The sequence below is a fragment of the Pseudonaja textilis genome, chromosome 9, assembly GCF_049901715.1.
Source record: "Pseudonaja textilis isolate UNSWEBS1 chromosome 9, rPseTex1.2, whole genome shotgun sequence".
Taxonomy (NCBI): Eukaryota; Metazoa; Chordata; class Lepidosauria; order Squamata; family Elapidae; genus Pseudonaja; species Pseudonaja textilis.
This window is the reverse complement of record NC_141998.1, coordinates 25134476-25151675: the sequence shown is the minus strand read 5'-3', so window position 1 is coordinate 25151675 and position 17200 is coordinate 25134476. Positions and strand designations below refer to the sequence as shown.

At 46.1% G+C, this 17200-nt stretch overlaps 1 protein-coding gene across 3 annotated transcripts in view; it reads left to right on the top strand.

Annotated features, from left to right (window-relative positions):
• The window catches only part of ABCG4 (ATP binding cassette subfamily G member 4), a 37518-nt gene extending 21507 nt beyond the window's left edge, over nt 1-16011 (top strand). For all 3 annotated transcript variants that reach the window (XM_087939196.1, XM_087939195.1, XM_087939197.1), the window contains 13 exons: nt 1088-1205; nt 2599-2731; nt 2931-2981; nt 3782-3927; nt 4259-4382; nt 4589-4703; nt 6582-6721; nt 7406-7504; nt 9677-9845; nt 11948-12048; nt 13074-13232; nt 14364-14482; nt 15469-16011. In XM_087939196.1, coding sequence (XP_087795322.1) covers nt 1088-1205; nt 2599-2731; nt 2931-2981; nt 3782-3927; nt 4259-4382; nt 4589-4703; nt 6582-6721; nt 7406-7504; nt 9677-9845; nt 11948-12048; nt 13074-13232; nt 14364-14482; nt 15469-15694 — 1700 coding nt within the window. In that variant the 3' untranslated portion in view covers nt 15695-16011. The remainder of the gene's footprint in view (nt 1-1087; nt 1206-2598; nt 2732-2930; nt 2982-3781; nt 3928-4258; nt 4383-4588; nt 4704-6581; nt 6722-7405; nt 7505-9676; nt 9846-11947; nt 12049-13073; nt 13233-14363; nt 14483-15468) is intronic.
• The last annotated feature ends 1189 nt before the right edge of the window (nt 16012-17200 follow it).

The window sequence follows — 17200 nt, the reverse complement described above, 5'->3', positions numbered from 1 at the left end:
GGGCAAAATCATGTCTTTAGGACCTTTTGAAAGAGCATCAAAGTGGGTCCCATCTTATTCCCCTAGGGAGGATGTTCAACAGGGATGGAGCCACCATGGAGAAGGTCCTTCTTCATCCCACCAGATGGCTTTTCTTAAGAGAGGAAACTTATAACATCTTAGTTCCAATCTTATTCTGACAGGGATGATGTTCTACAGCAAGGATCTTCAAACTTGACAAGTTTTAAGACTTGTGGTCTTCAACTCCCAGAATTCCTGAGCTAACATGACTGGAGGAGGAATTCTGGGAGTTGAAGTCCACAAGACTTAAAGCTGTCAAGTTTGAAGACCCCTGGTCTATCTTATATGCAACTCTATCATTCCCCTCTATTGGAGTGGTTTCCTGTATCACATTGCCCCTCCAGGTTTCAACTCTATTGTTCCTGTGATGCATTTCCTGTTCTTGTATTACTCTAACACAAGGATCTTCAACCTTGGCCAGTTTAAGACTTGTGGACTTCAACTCCCAGAATTCCTGAGCTAACATGACTGGAGGAGGAGGAATTCTGGGAGTTGAAGTCCACAAGTCCCAAAGCTGTCAAGCTTGAAGACTCCTGTTCTATCTTATATGCAGCTCTATCATTCCCCTCTATTGTAGTGGTTTCCTGTATCACATTGCCCCTCCAGGTTTCATTTCTATTGTTCCTGTGATGCATTTCCTGTTCTTGTATTACTCTAACACAAGGGCCTTCCAACTTGGCAAGTTTAAGACTTGTGGACTTCAACTCCCATAATTCTTGAGCTAACATGACTGGAGGAGGAGGAATTCTGGGAGTTGAAGTCCACAAGTCTTAAAGCTGTCAAGTTTGAAGACCGCTGTTCTACAGGGATGGAGCCACTACAGAGAAGGTCCTTCTTCGTCCCACCTTTTGGACCTCCTTAAGAAGGGAGACCTATAATGTTTTATTTCCAATCTTATTCCCACAGGGATGATGTTCCACAGGGAGAAGATCCTTCTTCTGGGTCCCACCAGCTGGGTGAAAGATATGATCAATGAATTGAAAAGCCCACCCCCTTTGCTCACCAAGAACACTCGATCTCTTTCCAGGATACAAGACCCTGCTGAAATGTCTCTCTGGGAAATTTTGCCCCCGGGAACTGATTGGTATTATGGGACCTTCTGGAGCTGGGAAATCCACCTTGATGAACCTCTTGGCTGGATACCGGTGAGAAAAATTCTTCCTTTGCATAAAACAGCTTGATTTTTAATGGGAAGATTTGGTCCCGTATCCTGACAAATGCCCACCAGATAATCTTCTTCAACATCTTCAGGTTGATTTAGTACAATCCTTGGATGCCCCATTGCCCAGAATAATGGCGATATAAATTGGAGAACCTCAAATTCTGAGTTTATTGATTTGATTTGATTTGATTTGTCAATCGCTTACAAGATAACAGGTATAACGATAAACATGAGTATGAATACAGAAAATAGGTACAAATAAATGGGGACAATAGGACAGGTACGGTAAGCACAATTGTGCACTTACGCACACCTCTTACAGACCTCTCAGGAATGGGGTGAGGTGAATAGGGGATAGTTTAAGAATAGAATTAGAATAGAATAGAATAGAATAGAATAGAATAGAATAGAATAGAATAGAATAGAATAGAATAGAATTCTTTATTGGCCAAGTGTGATTGGACACACAAGGAATTTGTCTTGGTGCAAATGCTCTCAGTGTACCTAAAAGAAAAGAGACATTCATCAAGAGTCAAGAATCATAAGATACAACACTTAATGATAGTCATAGGGTACAATAAGCAATCAAATCATACTAGGAAACAGTCCATAAAAATCATAAGGATACAAGTGACAAAGTTACAGTCATGCAGTCACAAGTGCGAGGGGATGGGTGATAAGAAGTGATGAGAAGATTAATAGTAATAGTAATGCAGACTTTGTAAATAGCTGGCCAGTGCTGAGGGAATTATTTGTTTAGCAGAGTGATGGTGTTTGGGAAAAAACTGTCCTTGTGTCTAGTTGTTCTGGTTTGCAGTGCTGTTAAGGTTAAAGTTTTGGGGGTTTGAGGCTATAACAACAAGTAGTACATTCCGGGCATTAACCACTCTGTTGCCAAAGTCATCCTTTTTGTACTTCCTGTTTAAACCTTCCAGAAGTTAGTGGAAGGGGAGACACCTCATCTTCCTGCTCAGTATCCTCTCTCTGCTGTCCCCCAAACCCAACAATAAATTCTAGCCAATGAATGAAGAAATGAGCAAAATGTTTACGCTCTTCTAAAACCAGTGTTCAATCCCAGAATTCTCAGTAATGGCGGTGCCGGTTGTGGAAATCTGGGAGTTGAAGTCCATATAGCTGGAAATTGCCAAAGTCAGGAAATCCGGATCCAAGGCAATTAAGTTTTAAGAACCTTCTAAGGCAGAGGTGTCCAACCTCGGCAACATTAAGACTTGTGGATTTCAGCTTCCAGGACTGGCTGCCCTAGGGAATTCTGGGAGTTGAAGTCCACAAACCTTAACGTTGCCAAGGCTGCACACCCCAGTTCTAAGGAGCATTAGATCTTCAACCGGCAACCTTCTGTGTTTCTTTACTCTCAGGGAAACGGGCATGAAAGGCCAAATTTTGGTGAACGGACATCCAAGGGAACTGCGCACTTTCCGTAAGATGTCGTGCTACATTATGCAGGACGACATGTTGATGCCCCATCTCACCGTGAGGGAGGCCATGATGGTGAGTGGAGGAAAGGTTGCAGCCCCGGGAAGGGAATTCAATAGGGACCTTCAACGGATGGGATGAAGAGACTGAGTGCCCCACCATTAGAAGGCTGCTCACCTCCAGAAAAAAGGATGATGATCCCAGGGCTTTCAAAACCAGTTGTCCCAGTAAGTCTAGAAGCAAAGAATGAGAATCTTTCTTTTTCTCCACTCAGGGTTCAGCCAACTTGAAACTGAATGAGAAGCAAGAAGTGAAGAAGGAGCTGGTAAGTTGGCATTTTTGGTTGTCTTTGAAAACTCAAGAAGCAGAGGTGGGACATTCAACCATGCAACGAAGCCCTTTCTGGCTGGTTTCCCAGCAAATGGACAGATGGATGTTCTCCCATCTCTTCAGCTTCCTCATCTGAGAAGGGCTCGATTTGCAGCCAATGCATTGCTAAGTTAAGCTAAGTTAAGACCATCATTGGCAAGGTGGGCTGTTCCCAAAGTAGTAAATGTAACATCTGCTGAGGAGGTCTGGGCTGAATCAGGGGTCCTCATGGCTTTCCATCTAAGAGATGGAATAAGGACAGGTGAGAAGCTGAAATTATATCACTCAGTAGATGTCCCACTGGACTGGAGTTTGACTTGAATTGATCTACTTTTGTTGAGATGTACTTCGTGACACTGTATTCGTCAAATTTAGTAAATTCAGGATGAGTGGACATCAACTCTCAGAAGTCAACAAATCCAATGGACCAGTGTCTTTAAGATGGGTGGGTTTCAACTCCAGAAATCCACAGATCCAGTGAGTCAATAGCTTCCTCTTGCTGGCTGAGGAATTCTGGGAGTTGAAGTCCACAGTTCTTAAAGTTACTAAGAAACGTTGGCCTAAAGCAAGGCTCTTCAAACTTGACAAGTTTTAAGACTTGTGGACTTCAACTCCCAGAATTCCTGAGCTAACATGACTGGAGGAGGAATTCTGGAATTGAAGTCCACAAGTCTTAAAGCTGTCAAGTTTGAGGACCCCTGGCCTAAAGGAAGGATCATGGCCCATTTCTCATGGGAATTCTTTTCTGGCGATCAGGTGAATGAGATCTTGACTGCCTTGGGACTCCTGGAATGTGCCCATACTCGCTCCTCCGCTCTCTCTGGAGGACAACGCAAGCGACTTGCCATCGCCCTTGAGTTGGTCAACAATCCTCCAGTCATGTTTTTTGACGAGCCCACCAGGTAAGCGACAGACCCTACCTCTGGTTCCTGCCTATATCTAGGGGAGGACTGAGACCCTTTCCTCTTGTCTCTGGGCCTTGTTTGATCTTGCAGAACATTGGTGGGAATCCTCCAAGAAATTGGTGGGATGTTGAAGCAGGACCAGACCAATGGGTAGAGAAGAACTTGTAGAAGAAATCAAGAATGCTTGGAGTCCACTGTCAGAGTCAAACGCTTTTTTAAAAACCCAACTTTCCCAAGACAAGGGAAAAAGAATGATTGTTATAGAAATGCACAGTGGAAACACAAAGGTTGCAAATGTCCCTTGTTCTCTCTTTCTCTGCCTCTCCAGTGGACTGGATAGCACGTCCTGCTTCCAGGTGGTCTCCCTCCTGAAATCCTTGGCCCAAGGGGGCCGCACCATCATCTGCACCATCCACCAGCCCAGCGCTAAGCTCTTTGAAAAGTTTGACAAGGTGAGGCTGCCTGCGAGACTCGCAGGAACCAACTCTCTTAATCGAGCAAGATGGTGCCCAAATGGCAGAAGGATGCCTGTAGGGCTCAGAATATCTGGGGCAGGAGTTCACCATTTTAGCAACTCTTTGATTTGAGCATCCCGTGTGACACATCTCTTATTGCACTCAGGATTCGCACTTTCTCCCCCCTTCTTCTTTCTTTCCAGCTCTACATCCTCAGCCAAGGTCAATGTATCTTCAAGGGAGCTGTCTCCAACCTCATCCCGTATCTAAAGGGGCTTGGCCTGCATTGTCCCACCTACCATAACCCAGCTGATTTCAGTAAGTCATGTTGGCTATAGATGGTTTTTGCATCTACCAGAGTTAAGCAATGCGTGGCATGGTCCTTTCTTAGGAGCCCGTAGTAGTAGCCCAAGCCCTTGCTCCATTTGATCCAGATCTCTGTAGGGTTTCACGCAGAGGTTTGCCAACCCTATCTGGACATGCTGAGTACTTTATTTGAGGATCTCCTGAACATCTGGCCCAAGGGTCTTCCAACTTGGCAGGTTTAAGACTTCTGGCCTTCAACTGCCAGAATTCCTGAGCTAACATGACTGAAGGAGGAATTCTTGGAGTTGAAGTCCACAAGTCTTAAAGCTGTCAAGTTTGAAGACCCCTGGAATAGATAGATAGATAAAGAGAGGTAGAATAGATAGAGAGAAAGACAGAGAAATAGATTAGATAGAATAGATCAGGGTCTTCCAACTTGGCAAGTTTAAGACTTGTGGACTTCCAACTCCCAGAATTCCTGAGCTAACATGACTGGAGGAGGAATTCTGGGAGTTGAAGTCCACAAGTCTTAAAGCTGTCAAGTTGGAAGACCCCTGGAATAGATAGATAGATAAAGAGAGGTAGAATAGATAGAGAGAAAGACAGAGAAATAGAATAGATAGAATAGATCAAGGGTCTTCCAACTTGGCAAGTTTAAGACTTGTGGACTTCCAACTCCCAGAATTCCTGAGCTAACATGACTGGAGGAGGAATTCTGGGAGTTGAAGTCCACAAGTATTAAAGCTGCCGAGTTTGAAGACCCCTGATCTGGCCCCTTAGTGATGGCTTGATCTGAAGTCATCAACCAGATGGGAATTGAGGACCAGAGCTCTGGATCTAAGAATGACTTTCAGGAACTTCTTTGTGGGTTCCCTATTAGGACACCGGAGTGATTCTGAATAGAAAACATGTTACAATGTTGGACTGGGAAGCCCTTTTGTTCCAACCCATCGAAGTCCCTCTTTTGCATGTTGAGGAACCCTGGTTCTGATTATCTGGGTCAGCTTGGATTCTCACACTTTTCCTCAACACTTAGGTCAGAAGGAGCATTCTGGGGATTAGTCCACTTCTGGAAAGCCACCAGAGAAGGCTAAAATGTACATCCCTTTCTTCTTGTTTTCTTTTCAATAAATTTTTTATTTTTATCTTTTAAAAAACATCTCTTTACGTGAACAGTGTAGTTCTAGGTTTTTACATTTCAAATACAAACATGACCATGATTACATATTCAGCTTTCCTATCCAATTTCATATCATATTATTACTTATTTCATTGTTCTTTAAATATCCTCATGCCTTATTTTACAATATTATCTATATTCTTATTCAATTTCTATATTCCTTACGCGCATTTGCAAGTTTTATCACACGCTATTATTCCATTCGTTGTTCAATAAAATTCATCTTAATTCTTATTATCCAAAATTTATCCCCTTTCATTGTCAATTCAAGCTTGCCACCCCCCCTTTACCTTATACATTTCCCCAATTTTACTCTCCTTAACCCATTATAAAAATTTATAACAATATAGCCCTTTCTTAGGACCTTCCATTCGATGATGTCTTGCAATGGGGAATCAAACCTCCATATGGGGAAATAGGTCAACAGCTCAGAAGCTCAGGGTTCAAAATTTCTCCTTGGCCACCCCCACTTTAAATTGTTTCTGATGATCCCCAAGCGTTACGTTTTCACGTATATGTGAAAGAAAAGCTTACCTTAAATTGCAGTTGCGTTGTTCGCTAGGATCCTGAAGTGGAATGCTAAACCTTCTCGCTGATTCATGAAAACAATAAAACTATGATTCTTGGGTCATGGGAAAGGTGAGTAGAGCTGAGTGTCTCTTGGTAGAAGCGTGACCCCCAGGTGCCTCCGTCTGTCTTCTCCTCTGCAGTCATTGAGGTGGCCTCAGGGGAATACGGCGATCTCAACCCACTCCTCTTCCAAGCCGTCCAGAATGGGCTCTGCACCATGGAGGAGAAGAAGGGCAGCCCAGAGAAGATGGATTCCTTGGTGCCGGGACCTTGTGTGGCGGTGAGTGGTCTACGGGGAGTGGGGGGCAGGTTCTTTGAGAGCTGGAGCCCCCAAGACGCCAGGAGTCCAGACCACGTCAGGCTAGGTGAGGGCAGCTTTGCTGGTTCTGAGGTTGTCCCGTTTGCATTCAGCCTCTCATTTTTTAAAAAAAAAAATCAGTTGAAGTGCACCCCCTTGTGTGTCGCTCGGGAAAGGGGTCATAGAGCAGGGGTCCCCAACCTTGGCACCGGTTTGTCCCGTGGCTTGCCAAAAACCAGGCCATGCAAACAAGCAGAGGCCCATCCGTGGGGTGGAGGCAGCACACGAAACCGTGACCCTTCCAGAAAAACGCTTTCCAGCGAACAGGTCCCTGGTGCCCCAGAGGTTGGGAGCCCCTGTCATAAGGTCTTCCTTGGAGGTCGCTAGGATTGATGGGAGATTTTATTAACCTCCAATTTCTCTCTCCCTCTCCCTCCCTCCCTCTCTCCCTCGCTTTTCTCTTCTTTCTCTTTCTCTCTCTCTCTTTCTTTCTCTTTTTCTCTTTCTTTCTTTCTTTCTTTCTTTCTTTCTTTCTTTCTTTCTTTCTTTCTTTCTTTCTTTCTCTCTCTCTTTCTTTCTTTCTTTCTTTCTTTCTTTCTCTTTCTTTCTCTTTCTCTTTCTCTCTTTCTCTTTCTCCTTTTCTTTCTCTTCCTGGCTCAACCCCAGGATTTGGATCATATCGAGAGCCATACCTTTGCAACTAGTACCCTGACTCAATTTTGCATCCTTTTCAAGAGGAGCTATATTTCCATCCTAAGAGACACGGTAAGGGTCAGGGAGGAAGAAATGAGGTGGAGGATGGAGACAGGGGGAGGGAGGGAGGAAGATAGGAAGGAAGGAAGGAAGGAAGGAAGGAAGGAAGGAAGGAAGGAAGGAAGGAAGGAAGGAAGGAAGGAAGGAAGGAAGGAAGGAAGGAAAATAGATAGTAGAAGGAAGGCGGAGAAGAGAGGGAGGGAAGGAAGGAAGGAAGGAAGGAAGGAAGGAAGGAAGGAAGCAAGGAAGGAAGGAAAGGAAGGAAGGAAGGAAGGAAGGAAGGAAGGAAAGAAGAGAGATAGTAGAAGGAAGGTGGAGAAGAGAGGGAGGGAGGGAGGAAGGAAGGAAGAAAGGAAGGAAGAGAGATAGTAGAAGGAAGGCGGAGAAGAGAGGGAGGGAAGGGAGGGTGGAAGGAAGGAAGGAAGGAAGGAAGGAAGGAAGGAAGGAAAGGAGAGAGATAGTAGAAGGCAGAGAAGAGAGGGAAGGAAGGAAGGAAGGAAGGAAGGAAGGAAGGAAGGAAGGAAGGAAGGAAGGAAGGAAGGAAGGAAAGGAGAGAGATAGTAGAAGGAAGGCAGTTGGAGAAGGGAGGGAGGAAGAAGGAAGGGAGGGAGGGAGGAGAGATAAGGAGAAGGAAGAAAGACATGTCTCTGTTTTTCGCATCACTGATGCTTTCAGTTGCTGTGACAACATCTGGAATATCTTTGGAGCCTTTAGGATGCGGAGCTAGGCGGATCTCCAGGAGGGTCAAAAAAAGTCAGGCTGGTAGCCATAGAAACCAAAAACCCCACCCATTGTTTATATGTGTTGTGGCCACCAACTTGACTTTTGTTAACACACACACACACACACACACACACACACACACACACACACACACACATACTCCCATGAACCCTTTTAAGATAAAGCTGCTATTTGGGTCTCCAACCAGGCAGCTGATCCTCAGAGAGACTCAAGATCCAGGACTTGATAATCATTGTGTTTTTTATTCCTTCCCAGCCTATTTATTGATCTGTTTTTAACAGTCACAACATTTACTCCTGGTCCAGCCCCAAGATTCTGGCTGGCTTTCACTTTAGATGAATATTTGATAGGCTTGCATTTACCAAGTAATAATAATAATAATGAATATTTTGTGCTGTGTGGGGTTCAGAGAGGTTTGGTTCATGCAGCACAAGTCGTCTTTATTCTTCATTTGTTCAGAGATTTTATGAGCTCTTTTGGCAACCCCGGGCAGCTTCCCAAAATGCGATTTCCTTGCCAGGATCAAGAGCAGGAAAATTAAAAAGAAAAAAAAAATTGCATCCATCAGCTTCTGAAAATACAAGAAGAGCCCAGAGGTTAGGGTGTTTCTCAGCCATCTCCCCACTGGGATAAAGAAGAGTTTCCTTCAACACCAGTGGTCAACTGGCTTTCAACCCAACCTGTTGTGGGAAGTCAGCCATTGTAGCTTGCCTGATCAGTTCCGTTGTGGCCCGTAAGCGGCTAGAGGAGCTGGTGGCAGACTCGGACAAGGTTGGGGATGAATACGGGCCAGTCCTGGAGTCTGGGGAAGGCTCTGACGAGGGCTCTGTCTCATAGGCAGAAATGGGGCTAGGGCCATCCAGCAGTTATCTGCTGCCTTTGGAATCGGACATCAGTGAGGCAGAAGAACAGCTGGAGCCTGTTCCCAGTGTGCATATGCGCAGAGCTGCCAGGAGAAGGGAACAATTAAGGAACAAGGGTCAACTCAGGAGTAAAGGCACAGGTGGACGGTGAATGCCCCCCCCCCCCATAGGGAATAAAAAGGAGCAAAAGGGGAGTGGGATTTGCAGGAGACCATTAGTTCATTTGGGTGAAGACTTGACTCCTTGCCAAGTATTTTCTGCTACAGCATTGCGCTTGGAAGCTATCGGCCTGGCAACTCTCCAAGCTTAATAAGGTCTGTGATTGTAGATTGCTCTTGAAAGACTGTTTGCCGGGACTTTGCTGATGTGAATGATAGGAATTTACATTTAGCTTAAATAAAAGGGGTTTTGTCAGAACAAGGAGTCCGCTTCGTGAGTTTGGGAAGCCTCGGTCAGAACAGGTTCTGTGGCTTTTTCTCAAGATGTTCCAACGCTTTGCCAAAGAAGATGAAAGTATCTTTGGGGGTGAAAAAATCCTTTCCCCAGATGACTTAGGGCTCTTCTTGTTTCTGCACAGCTCCTCACCCACCTGAGGTTCATGTCTCACATCTGCACGGGGGTGTTGATCGGCCTCCTCTACCTACACATCGGCAACGATGCCACCAAGGTCTTCAACAACACCGGCTTCCTGTTCGTCTCCATGCTCTTCCTCATGTTTGCTGCTCTGATGCCCACCATTCTGACCTGTGAGTTGGGGGCCCCTTGGTAGAACAGCCTGGCACCTTTAGGACTCTTCTGTGCGAGACCTCTGGGTGACCCCCAGGGAGAAGGAAAATGTTGACTTGAAGCCCTAGAGAGGCTTAGAGAGGATAGGGGAACTTCTTAGAAGAAGAGTTAGGTCTTTGGGACTTCATTTATTTTCGGGAGGACGTGATGTTTTCTGGTTGGGGTGGGGACATTTTTTAAAGTCTATTTTTGGGCCTCCACGCCTTGCTGGTGGGAGAGTGATATCATTGCAGAGAGGGAGGGCTAGGGGACTGGAGTTCTTGATCAACGAGAGGAATTGGAGGACTGATAAATCCAGGGGCATCCTGTTAATCCAACTTTCTTTTTTCCTTGCAAATCAATCAAGTGAATGCACTGATAAGGTGACCAACCGTCCTCCTTTAGGGAGGACAGTCCTCCGTTTGTAAGTTCTGTCCTCTCTCGAAAAGTGTCCTCCTGCGTGTCCTCCTTTTGGATATTTGAAGACTAATCTGTAAATCTCCGTATTTGATCGATGCCGATCCGATCCGTTGTGTGTGATGTGACGTATTTGTATTCGGCACGATGATTCGTCAAGGCTCGGTACCGTGTGGTGAGATGCGATTATGAGACGCCTGCGCTCCACACAGGATAATTGTTTTGAGAGAGTGCGCCGCGCGCAAGTGGCTTTGCTTTTTTTTTCTTTCTTCCATTTATTTGTGTCCTCCTTCTCATTGTAAAAAAAATTGGTCACCTTAGCACTAAGCTACTGAAAAGCTTAACACATCAACAAATATTGGATTGCTGAACAGGGGAGTGGAGGAACAGCTGGGAACTGTATCACTGCAAATGAAGGCAGCAGGGTGGATTGGGATTATGAACTATGCAGGCTGGAGAAGAGACACATCTGCAGTCTTCTTTTGTTGAGCAGCCTGGGTGGGTTTGTATCTTCTCCACTCTTTTCTTTTCTGTGGCATGACAAGGAGAGATTTGTGATCTTTTTATGGCTGTGGGATAGATCCCAGGTTGCACAAATGACCAAAGGGATGCGAAATAGCAGTCTGGAACACAGCAGGGGGATCTTCGCTCAAGTCAAAGTTTTGCCTCAAAATAGATGTTCTCTAGGAGTTGGGCACCAAAACCTTTTGAGACCCAGACTGCCAGCAATTTGGTCACCAAACAAATGACCCATTTGGGATCCCCATATCAAAACAACCTACCTTACATGCGTCCAGAATCTGAAAAATAACATTTAACACAGCACAGGACTTAAGCAAAGTGGTTCGGTTGAGATCGGCGTATACAGGATTGATTGGGGTAGATTGCAGGGGTAGATACCGAAATATGATTTTATCATATTTTTATCTCTATCTTGAATTATTGTATTTTATTCCAATTTCATTTTAGACTGCCTTTTATTGCGAATTTCATTTTAAATCATATTTTATTCCAATTCCATTTCAAACTGCTTTTATCAAATGTTAATAATAATTTGTTTCCGGAACTCTGCACTTTGATATGGCCCAAGCTGTCAACTCATAAAACATTTTGTATACACGTTTTATAGTTGACAACAGAAAGAAGGGGGGAGTTTCAAACTGCAGGTGGCAGTGTGGAATCGAAAGTACATTCCATTCATATTTTCTTCGAAGACTGATTAGATGACTGAAGCTTTTGCCGAGCAAAAATCTAATTGGAGAGCATGATTGATGACTCTTGGCTATGGATGTGTTTCGTTGGATGATACACCCAGAGGCGGGAGGGGCCGGGGGAAAGCAGGATCAAGGGTGGTGACAGTGAATTACGTATCTCAGAGTTGGCTATGCCCAGGTTAGTGCCAGTCGTAGAATGGTAGCTTCAAATAAATCCTCTTTAGTTTTGGGAGTGTGGCTCAAGGCTCACGATTTAACTGGAGTAACTGCCGGAATCCTGACACCTGGGCTAATCAATAAAGACTGAACTGCCAGCATTTGAGCTCCCTCCAATACAAATGCACCAATTCTTCCTCCTCCTCCCTGCCTGGATATAAAAACCCACCCTCTCTCTTTCTCCCTCTCCTTCCCACCCTCCTTCTCTCTGTCCCTCTCTCTGTGTCTTTTTACAGTCCCTCTGGAGATGTCCGTCTTTCTGCGAGAACATCTCAACTACTGGTACAGTCTAAAGGCCTACTTTCTGGCTAAAACTGTAGCAGATGTTCCTTTTCAGGTGAGGAATTCATCCTGACACACACACACACCCCATTTCTGCCACTGGGAGGGGGTCCACTCCTTTTTTCTTTTTTTTACAGTTTGATAGTAGACTGAGGTTCAACAGGTGCAGCTGAACATAGAGGCAATCCTTGACTTACAAACCCAACTGGGACCGGTCCTTCCGTCACTGAATGATGCGTTTGTTAAATCAGCCATGCCTGATTTTATGACCACCTTCTTTGACATGGTCATTAAGCAAATCTGGCTTTCTCTCTCCCCACTCCCTTTGCTTTGCTCAGAAGACCCCCTGGGAAGGACAACAATGGCCATCGCAAGACCCCGGGATGATACAACTTCATAAATACAGGCAGGGGTGGGCTTCAAAAATTTTAGCAAGGGGTTCTCTGCCCGGTTGCTGGGTGGGCTGGCCATGGTGGGCGTGGCCTAGCCGGCCTCCTACACCACAGTGGGGAGGTGTTTTTGGCCTCCCCGGGCTCTGGAGGCTCTTTGGAAGCTGGAAACGGGCCCATTTCCGGCCTTCCCGAACTTCCGGGAGGCCCGTTTTTCACCCTCCCTGAGCTTCCACGTGCACCTGCACTTACCTGAATCCGAAACGGGCCACGTGGGGACTCCTGGATGGACGGGCCAGGGTGGGAGGGGCCAGCCAGGAGTGGGGATTTGGGTTTTTTTCCAAACTGCACAGAATCTTAGCTAGAGACTCACCCGAACCCCTGCGAACCCCCAGCAGAGCAGCCCTGAACACATGCCAAATATCTGAATTTTGACCACATGACCGCAGGACACTCTGATGGTGCTGAGAGGATTGGCCCAAAGTCCTTTTTTCTTCTGGGCCATCCCAACTTTGGCTATTAAACAAATGGTCTTATGTGGAGGACTATGTGAGGTGGTAGAGTCAAGGGTTGATTGCTTCCCTTGGTGGAGGAGGTTGGCCTCCCCTTAACGGAGAGCCACTTCAACCAATAACTACTTTACTCTGAGGTATAAGGTCCTGGTTGATTGGTTCCCCTGCTTCTTCTATAGATCATCTGTCCCATCACCTACTGTAGCATTGTCTACTGGATGACCGGGCAGCCCCCCGAAGCGATCCGCTTCCTGCTATTCTCAGCCTTGGCCACCTTCACGACCTTGGTGGCCCAATCGGTGGGTCTCTTCATCGGAGCAGCATCCAGCTCACCACAAGTGAGTCTACGGCAAGGTCCAAGGTGGTTTAGGAGCAGTGGTGGGATTCAAAATTGTTTTACTACCAGTTCTGTGGGCGTGGTAGGGGAAGGTTACTGCGAAATCCCCATTCCTTCCCCACCCCACTAACCTGCTTTCCAGATCCATTCTCCTGTGCAGGGCAACCAAAGAAGACCCAGCCGATCAGTTGGGACTCAATGGGAGGCAGAGAAGAGACGGGGTTGGCAGGGCCAGTCAGAGGTGATATTTGCTGGTTCTCCAAACTACTCAAAATTTCTGCTACCTGTGGTTCTCCAGAACCTGTCAGAACCTGCTGAATACCCACCTCTGTTCAGGACCTCAAGTTGTCACCCCAGAGTCTAACGTGATCCCACCCGAAAAGGAATTAAGGATCAAAAAAGAGAGAGCTACACTGTAAGATCTAATCAAGGTCCTTCTTTAAAAAAATATTTTTAAAGCAAGTGGTTTCACACAGACACACACACACACACACACCAACAACACACTCTTTTGAGGTAGAAGACCATGCCAAGGAGTCTTCTCACTTCTTGAAAGGCATTTGGGTCATTTTAGTCACTTGAGAAAGGCCCAAATCTGAACATTTGTGGAGGAGAGGAATAAATACGAACACGCAAACAGATTCCAAAATTGCTATGGTTGGTCTTGGAAACAAAAAATTATCTCTTTTCACTATTAGTTCCTCAACGTTCCTCCAGAATCCTTCCAAGATCATCTCTGTGGGTTGATGAAAAATAACCCAGCTCCAAAACCAGGGTCTTCACAAGATGCATTTTTTTTAAAAAAAAATATATATCTTGAAACATCCTAAGAGTTCAAAGGGGAAGAAGCAACATCATTGTTCAAATGATGTCATCTTACATCAATTAGACAAATCGCAGTCCTGGACCTCAGAACTAAGGAAATAAGTCAGAGGCATCTACTCTGACCTGCTTTCCTCACCTGACCTCTTGGGACAAACAGGACCATGACACCTAACTGGCTTAGGATTGATCCCAACCTGTGGAAGGCTGGTTTATATATCCAGATTTGAAATCCTGAGTTTTCAGCCTCCATCTTGGTCTTCTTCCAACCATCTTACATGGCTCTTCTCTCTCACCATGTTCCTCCCAGGTGGCTACTTTTGTTGGTCCCGTTTCAGCGATTCCAGTCCTTCTCCTTTCTGGCTTCTTTGTCAGTTTCAAGACAATCCCAACCTACCTTCGGTGGAGCACCTACGTCTCCTACGTGAGGTAAGGAGCTTCGGCAAAGAGGCACCTATCTCTGGAGGCTCCTGGAATGGGCTCCCTTCAGCTCAGGTGGAGGTCCAGAGAGCTTCGGACTCTGGTCATAGATCTCCAACAGAATCCATGATGATGACGATGAAAACACATCATTGTCTCATGATCATGGAAATAACATGGCTTTTGTAATTTGGAGACTACAGCTGTTCTTCAGCCCATCATGGAAAGGAAAACAGAATTTCTCTCTGCTGTCAGCAAATGCTGCCTGTCTTTCTCTCTCTCTCTCTCTCTCTCTTTCTCCTATCTTTCTTTCTTTCTTTCTTTCTTTCTTTCTTTCTTTCTTTCTTTCTTTCTTTCTTTCTCTTTTTCTTCTTTCTTTCTTTCTTTCTTTCTTTCTTTCTTTCTTTCTTTCTTTCTTTCTTTCTTTCTTTCTTTCTTTCCTGGTATTTACCAATCTGTTGATCCATCCATCCATCCATCCATCCATCCACCCATCCATCTATCTTTCTATCTATCATCTACTGGTATCTACCAATCCCTTGATCCATCCATCCATCCATCCATTCATGTCTGTCTGTCTGTCTGTGTCCGTCCGTCCGTCCATCCACCCACCCATCCATCCATCCATCCATCATCTACCAGTATCTACCAATTCATCCATTCATGTCTGTCTGTCTGTCTGTCTGTGTCCGTCCATCCATCCATCCATCCATCATCTACCAGTATCTACCAATCCATCCATCCATTCATGTCTGTCTGTCTGTCTGTCTGTGTCCATCCATCCATCCATCCATCCATCATCTACCAGTATCTACCAATCCATTCATCCATCCATCCATCCATCCATGTCTGTCTGCCCGTCTGTCTCTCCCTCCCTCCCTCCCCCCACCCCTCCGGTCATACTGAATTATGCCTGATGTTCCAGTCAACCGTTTGAAGGACTGTTCCGTTTACTCTGTCACTCCAATGGCACCGTCTCCTTTGCTCTGTCTCAGGTACGGCTTTGAAGGCGTCATCCTCACCATCTACTCCATGGACCGTGGAAATCTGGACTGCAAAGACACTGACTGCCCATTCCAGGACCCAGCCAAGATCCTGAAGGAGTTGGATGTGGAAGAAGCCAAACTGTACCTCGACTTTGCCATCTTAGGGGTTTTCTTTTTCATCATCCGCCTTCTGGCTTACCTCACCCTCAAGTACAAGGTGAAGGCGGAAAGATAAGAAGGGACACGGACCCAGTTCCTGCTGCTGAGGGACAGGCACAGTCAGCCAGGCAATGCCCTTCCTATCACTGCCCACATGCCCCAAAGAGAACCTCTGCCGGCTGCCGGTCAAAGAGGGAGACGTTGGAGAGCTGGGGACCCCTTCAGCTTGGCCAAGGACTAATGAAGGGTCTCAGAACTGTTTTAACCTAACTTCTTCATGACAAATGAGGCTTCCTCCCTCCCTTTCTTCCTCTCATCTCGCCTTCCTTCCTTCCTTCTTTCCTCCCTCCCTCCCTCCCTCTCCTCTGTTTCCTTCCCATTTTTCTTCCTTCCTTCCTATTAGCTTCCTTTTCCTCCTCCCTGTCCTTCCCATTTTCCTTCCTTTTTTCTTCCTGTCCTGTCCTGTCCTCTCCTGTCCTGTCCTGTCCTGTCTTCCTTCCTTCCTTCCTTCCTTCCTTCCTTCCTTCCTTCCTTCCTTCCTTCCTTCCTTCCTTCCTTCCTTCCTTCCTTCCTTCCTTCCTTCCTTCCTTCCTATTACCTTCCTTCCTCTCCTCTGTCTCCTCCCCATTTTCCTTCCTTCCTATTACTTTCCTCCCGCCCTCCCTGACCTTCCTTCCTCCCCCCTTTCTTCTTTCCTCTTCTCCCTCTCCTTCCCATTTTCCTCCCTTTCTTCCTTCCTCCCTCCCTCCCTTCCCTCATATCTCTTCCTCTTTCCCTCCCTCTCTTTTATACATGTCTGGATCATGTCCAAACTCTCTTCCCAAAGCTGCATATCCACCCAAGGAAACTTTCTTTGCCATACGACGAGTGGAGATGAGGTGGAGAAAGAGCCCCAGACTTGGGGGGGGGGGAGCCAAAGGGGGCGGGGGGGCGGGAGAGATGCTAGAACCGGTTTGGGCAGGGCCCAGGGAGGCTCTAGCTGGGGGGAAGCTGTTCAGGGAGCGGGAGGGAGGGGGTTTTCTTTGACAAGCACACTCCGTAGCGCCATTGTTTTATAGCCTCGTGTTTTTTTGCAGGGGGGGGCGGGGTTGACTTGCTTCGCTTGCAGGAACTGTCGCATGTGGATGCGGAAGACTTAAGATGAGGTGTGGGCTGTCCACCCTCACTCTACATGTAGCAATGGGGTGGTTTTCATCTCTTGTTCTGACCCAACCGGGTTCCCAAAGAGCCAACACAGACAAGGGAAGCAGCCCCCACCTTTTAAGTTTTAATAACGAATTCTGTTCTGAAGGCTGCTTTCCACTAATTCGCTCCGTCAGGAAAAGAGCCTTGCCAAGTTGTTCGTCAAGGCTGCCAAAAACCCAGAGATAAGAACTAATTTACAAGATTCTCCAAACACGAACTAAGATGTCCACAAGCTGAGCTTCAGAGCTTCTTTGCTGTCTGCAAAGAACACTTTTCCAAAGCTGGTTTTTATCCTCTTGAGGGAGGGGCCATTAACTTGCAGCCTTACTCCCGAGTCGCCCGTGCTGCTGTAATTGTTCTTTCCTCTGAGCAATTCTTCGTGCACGCGCACTTGGCA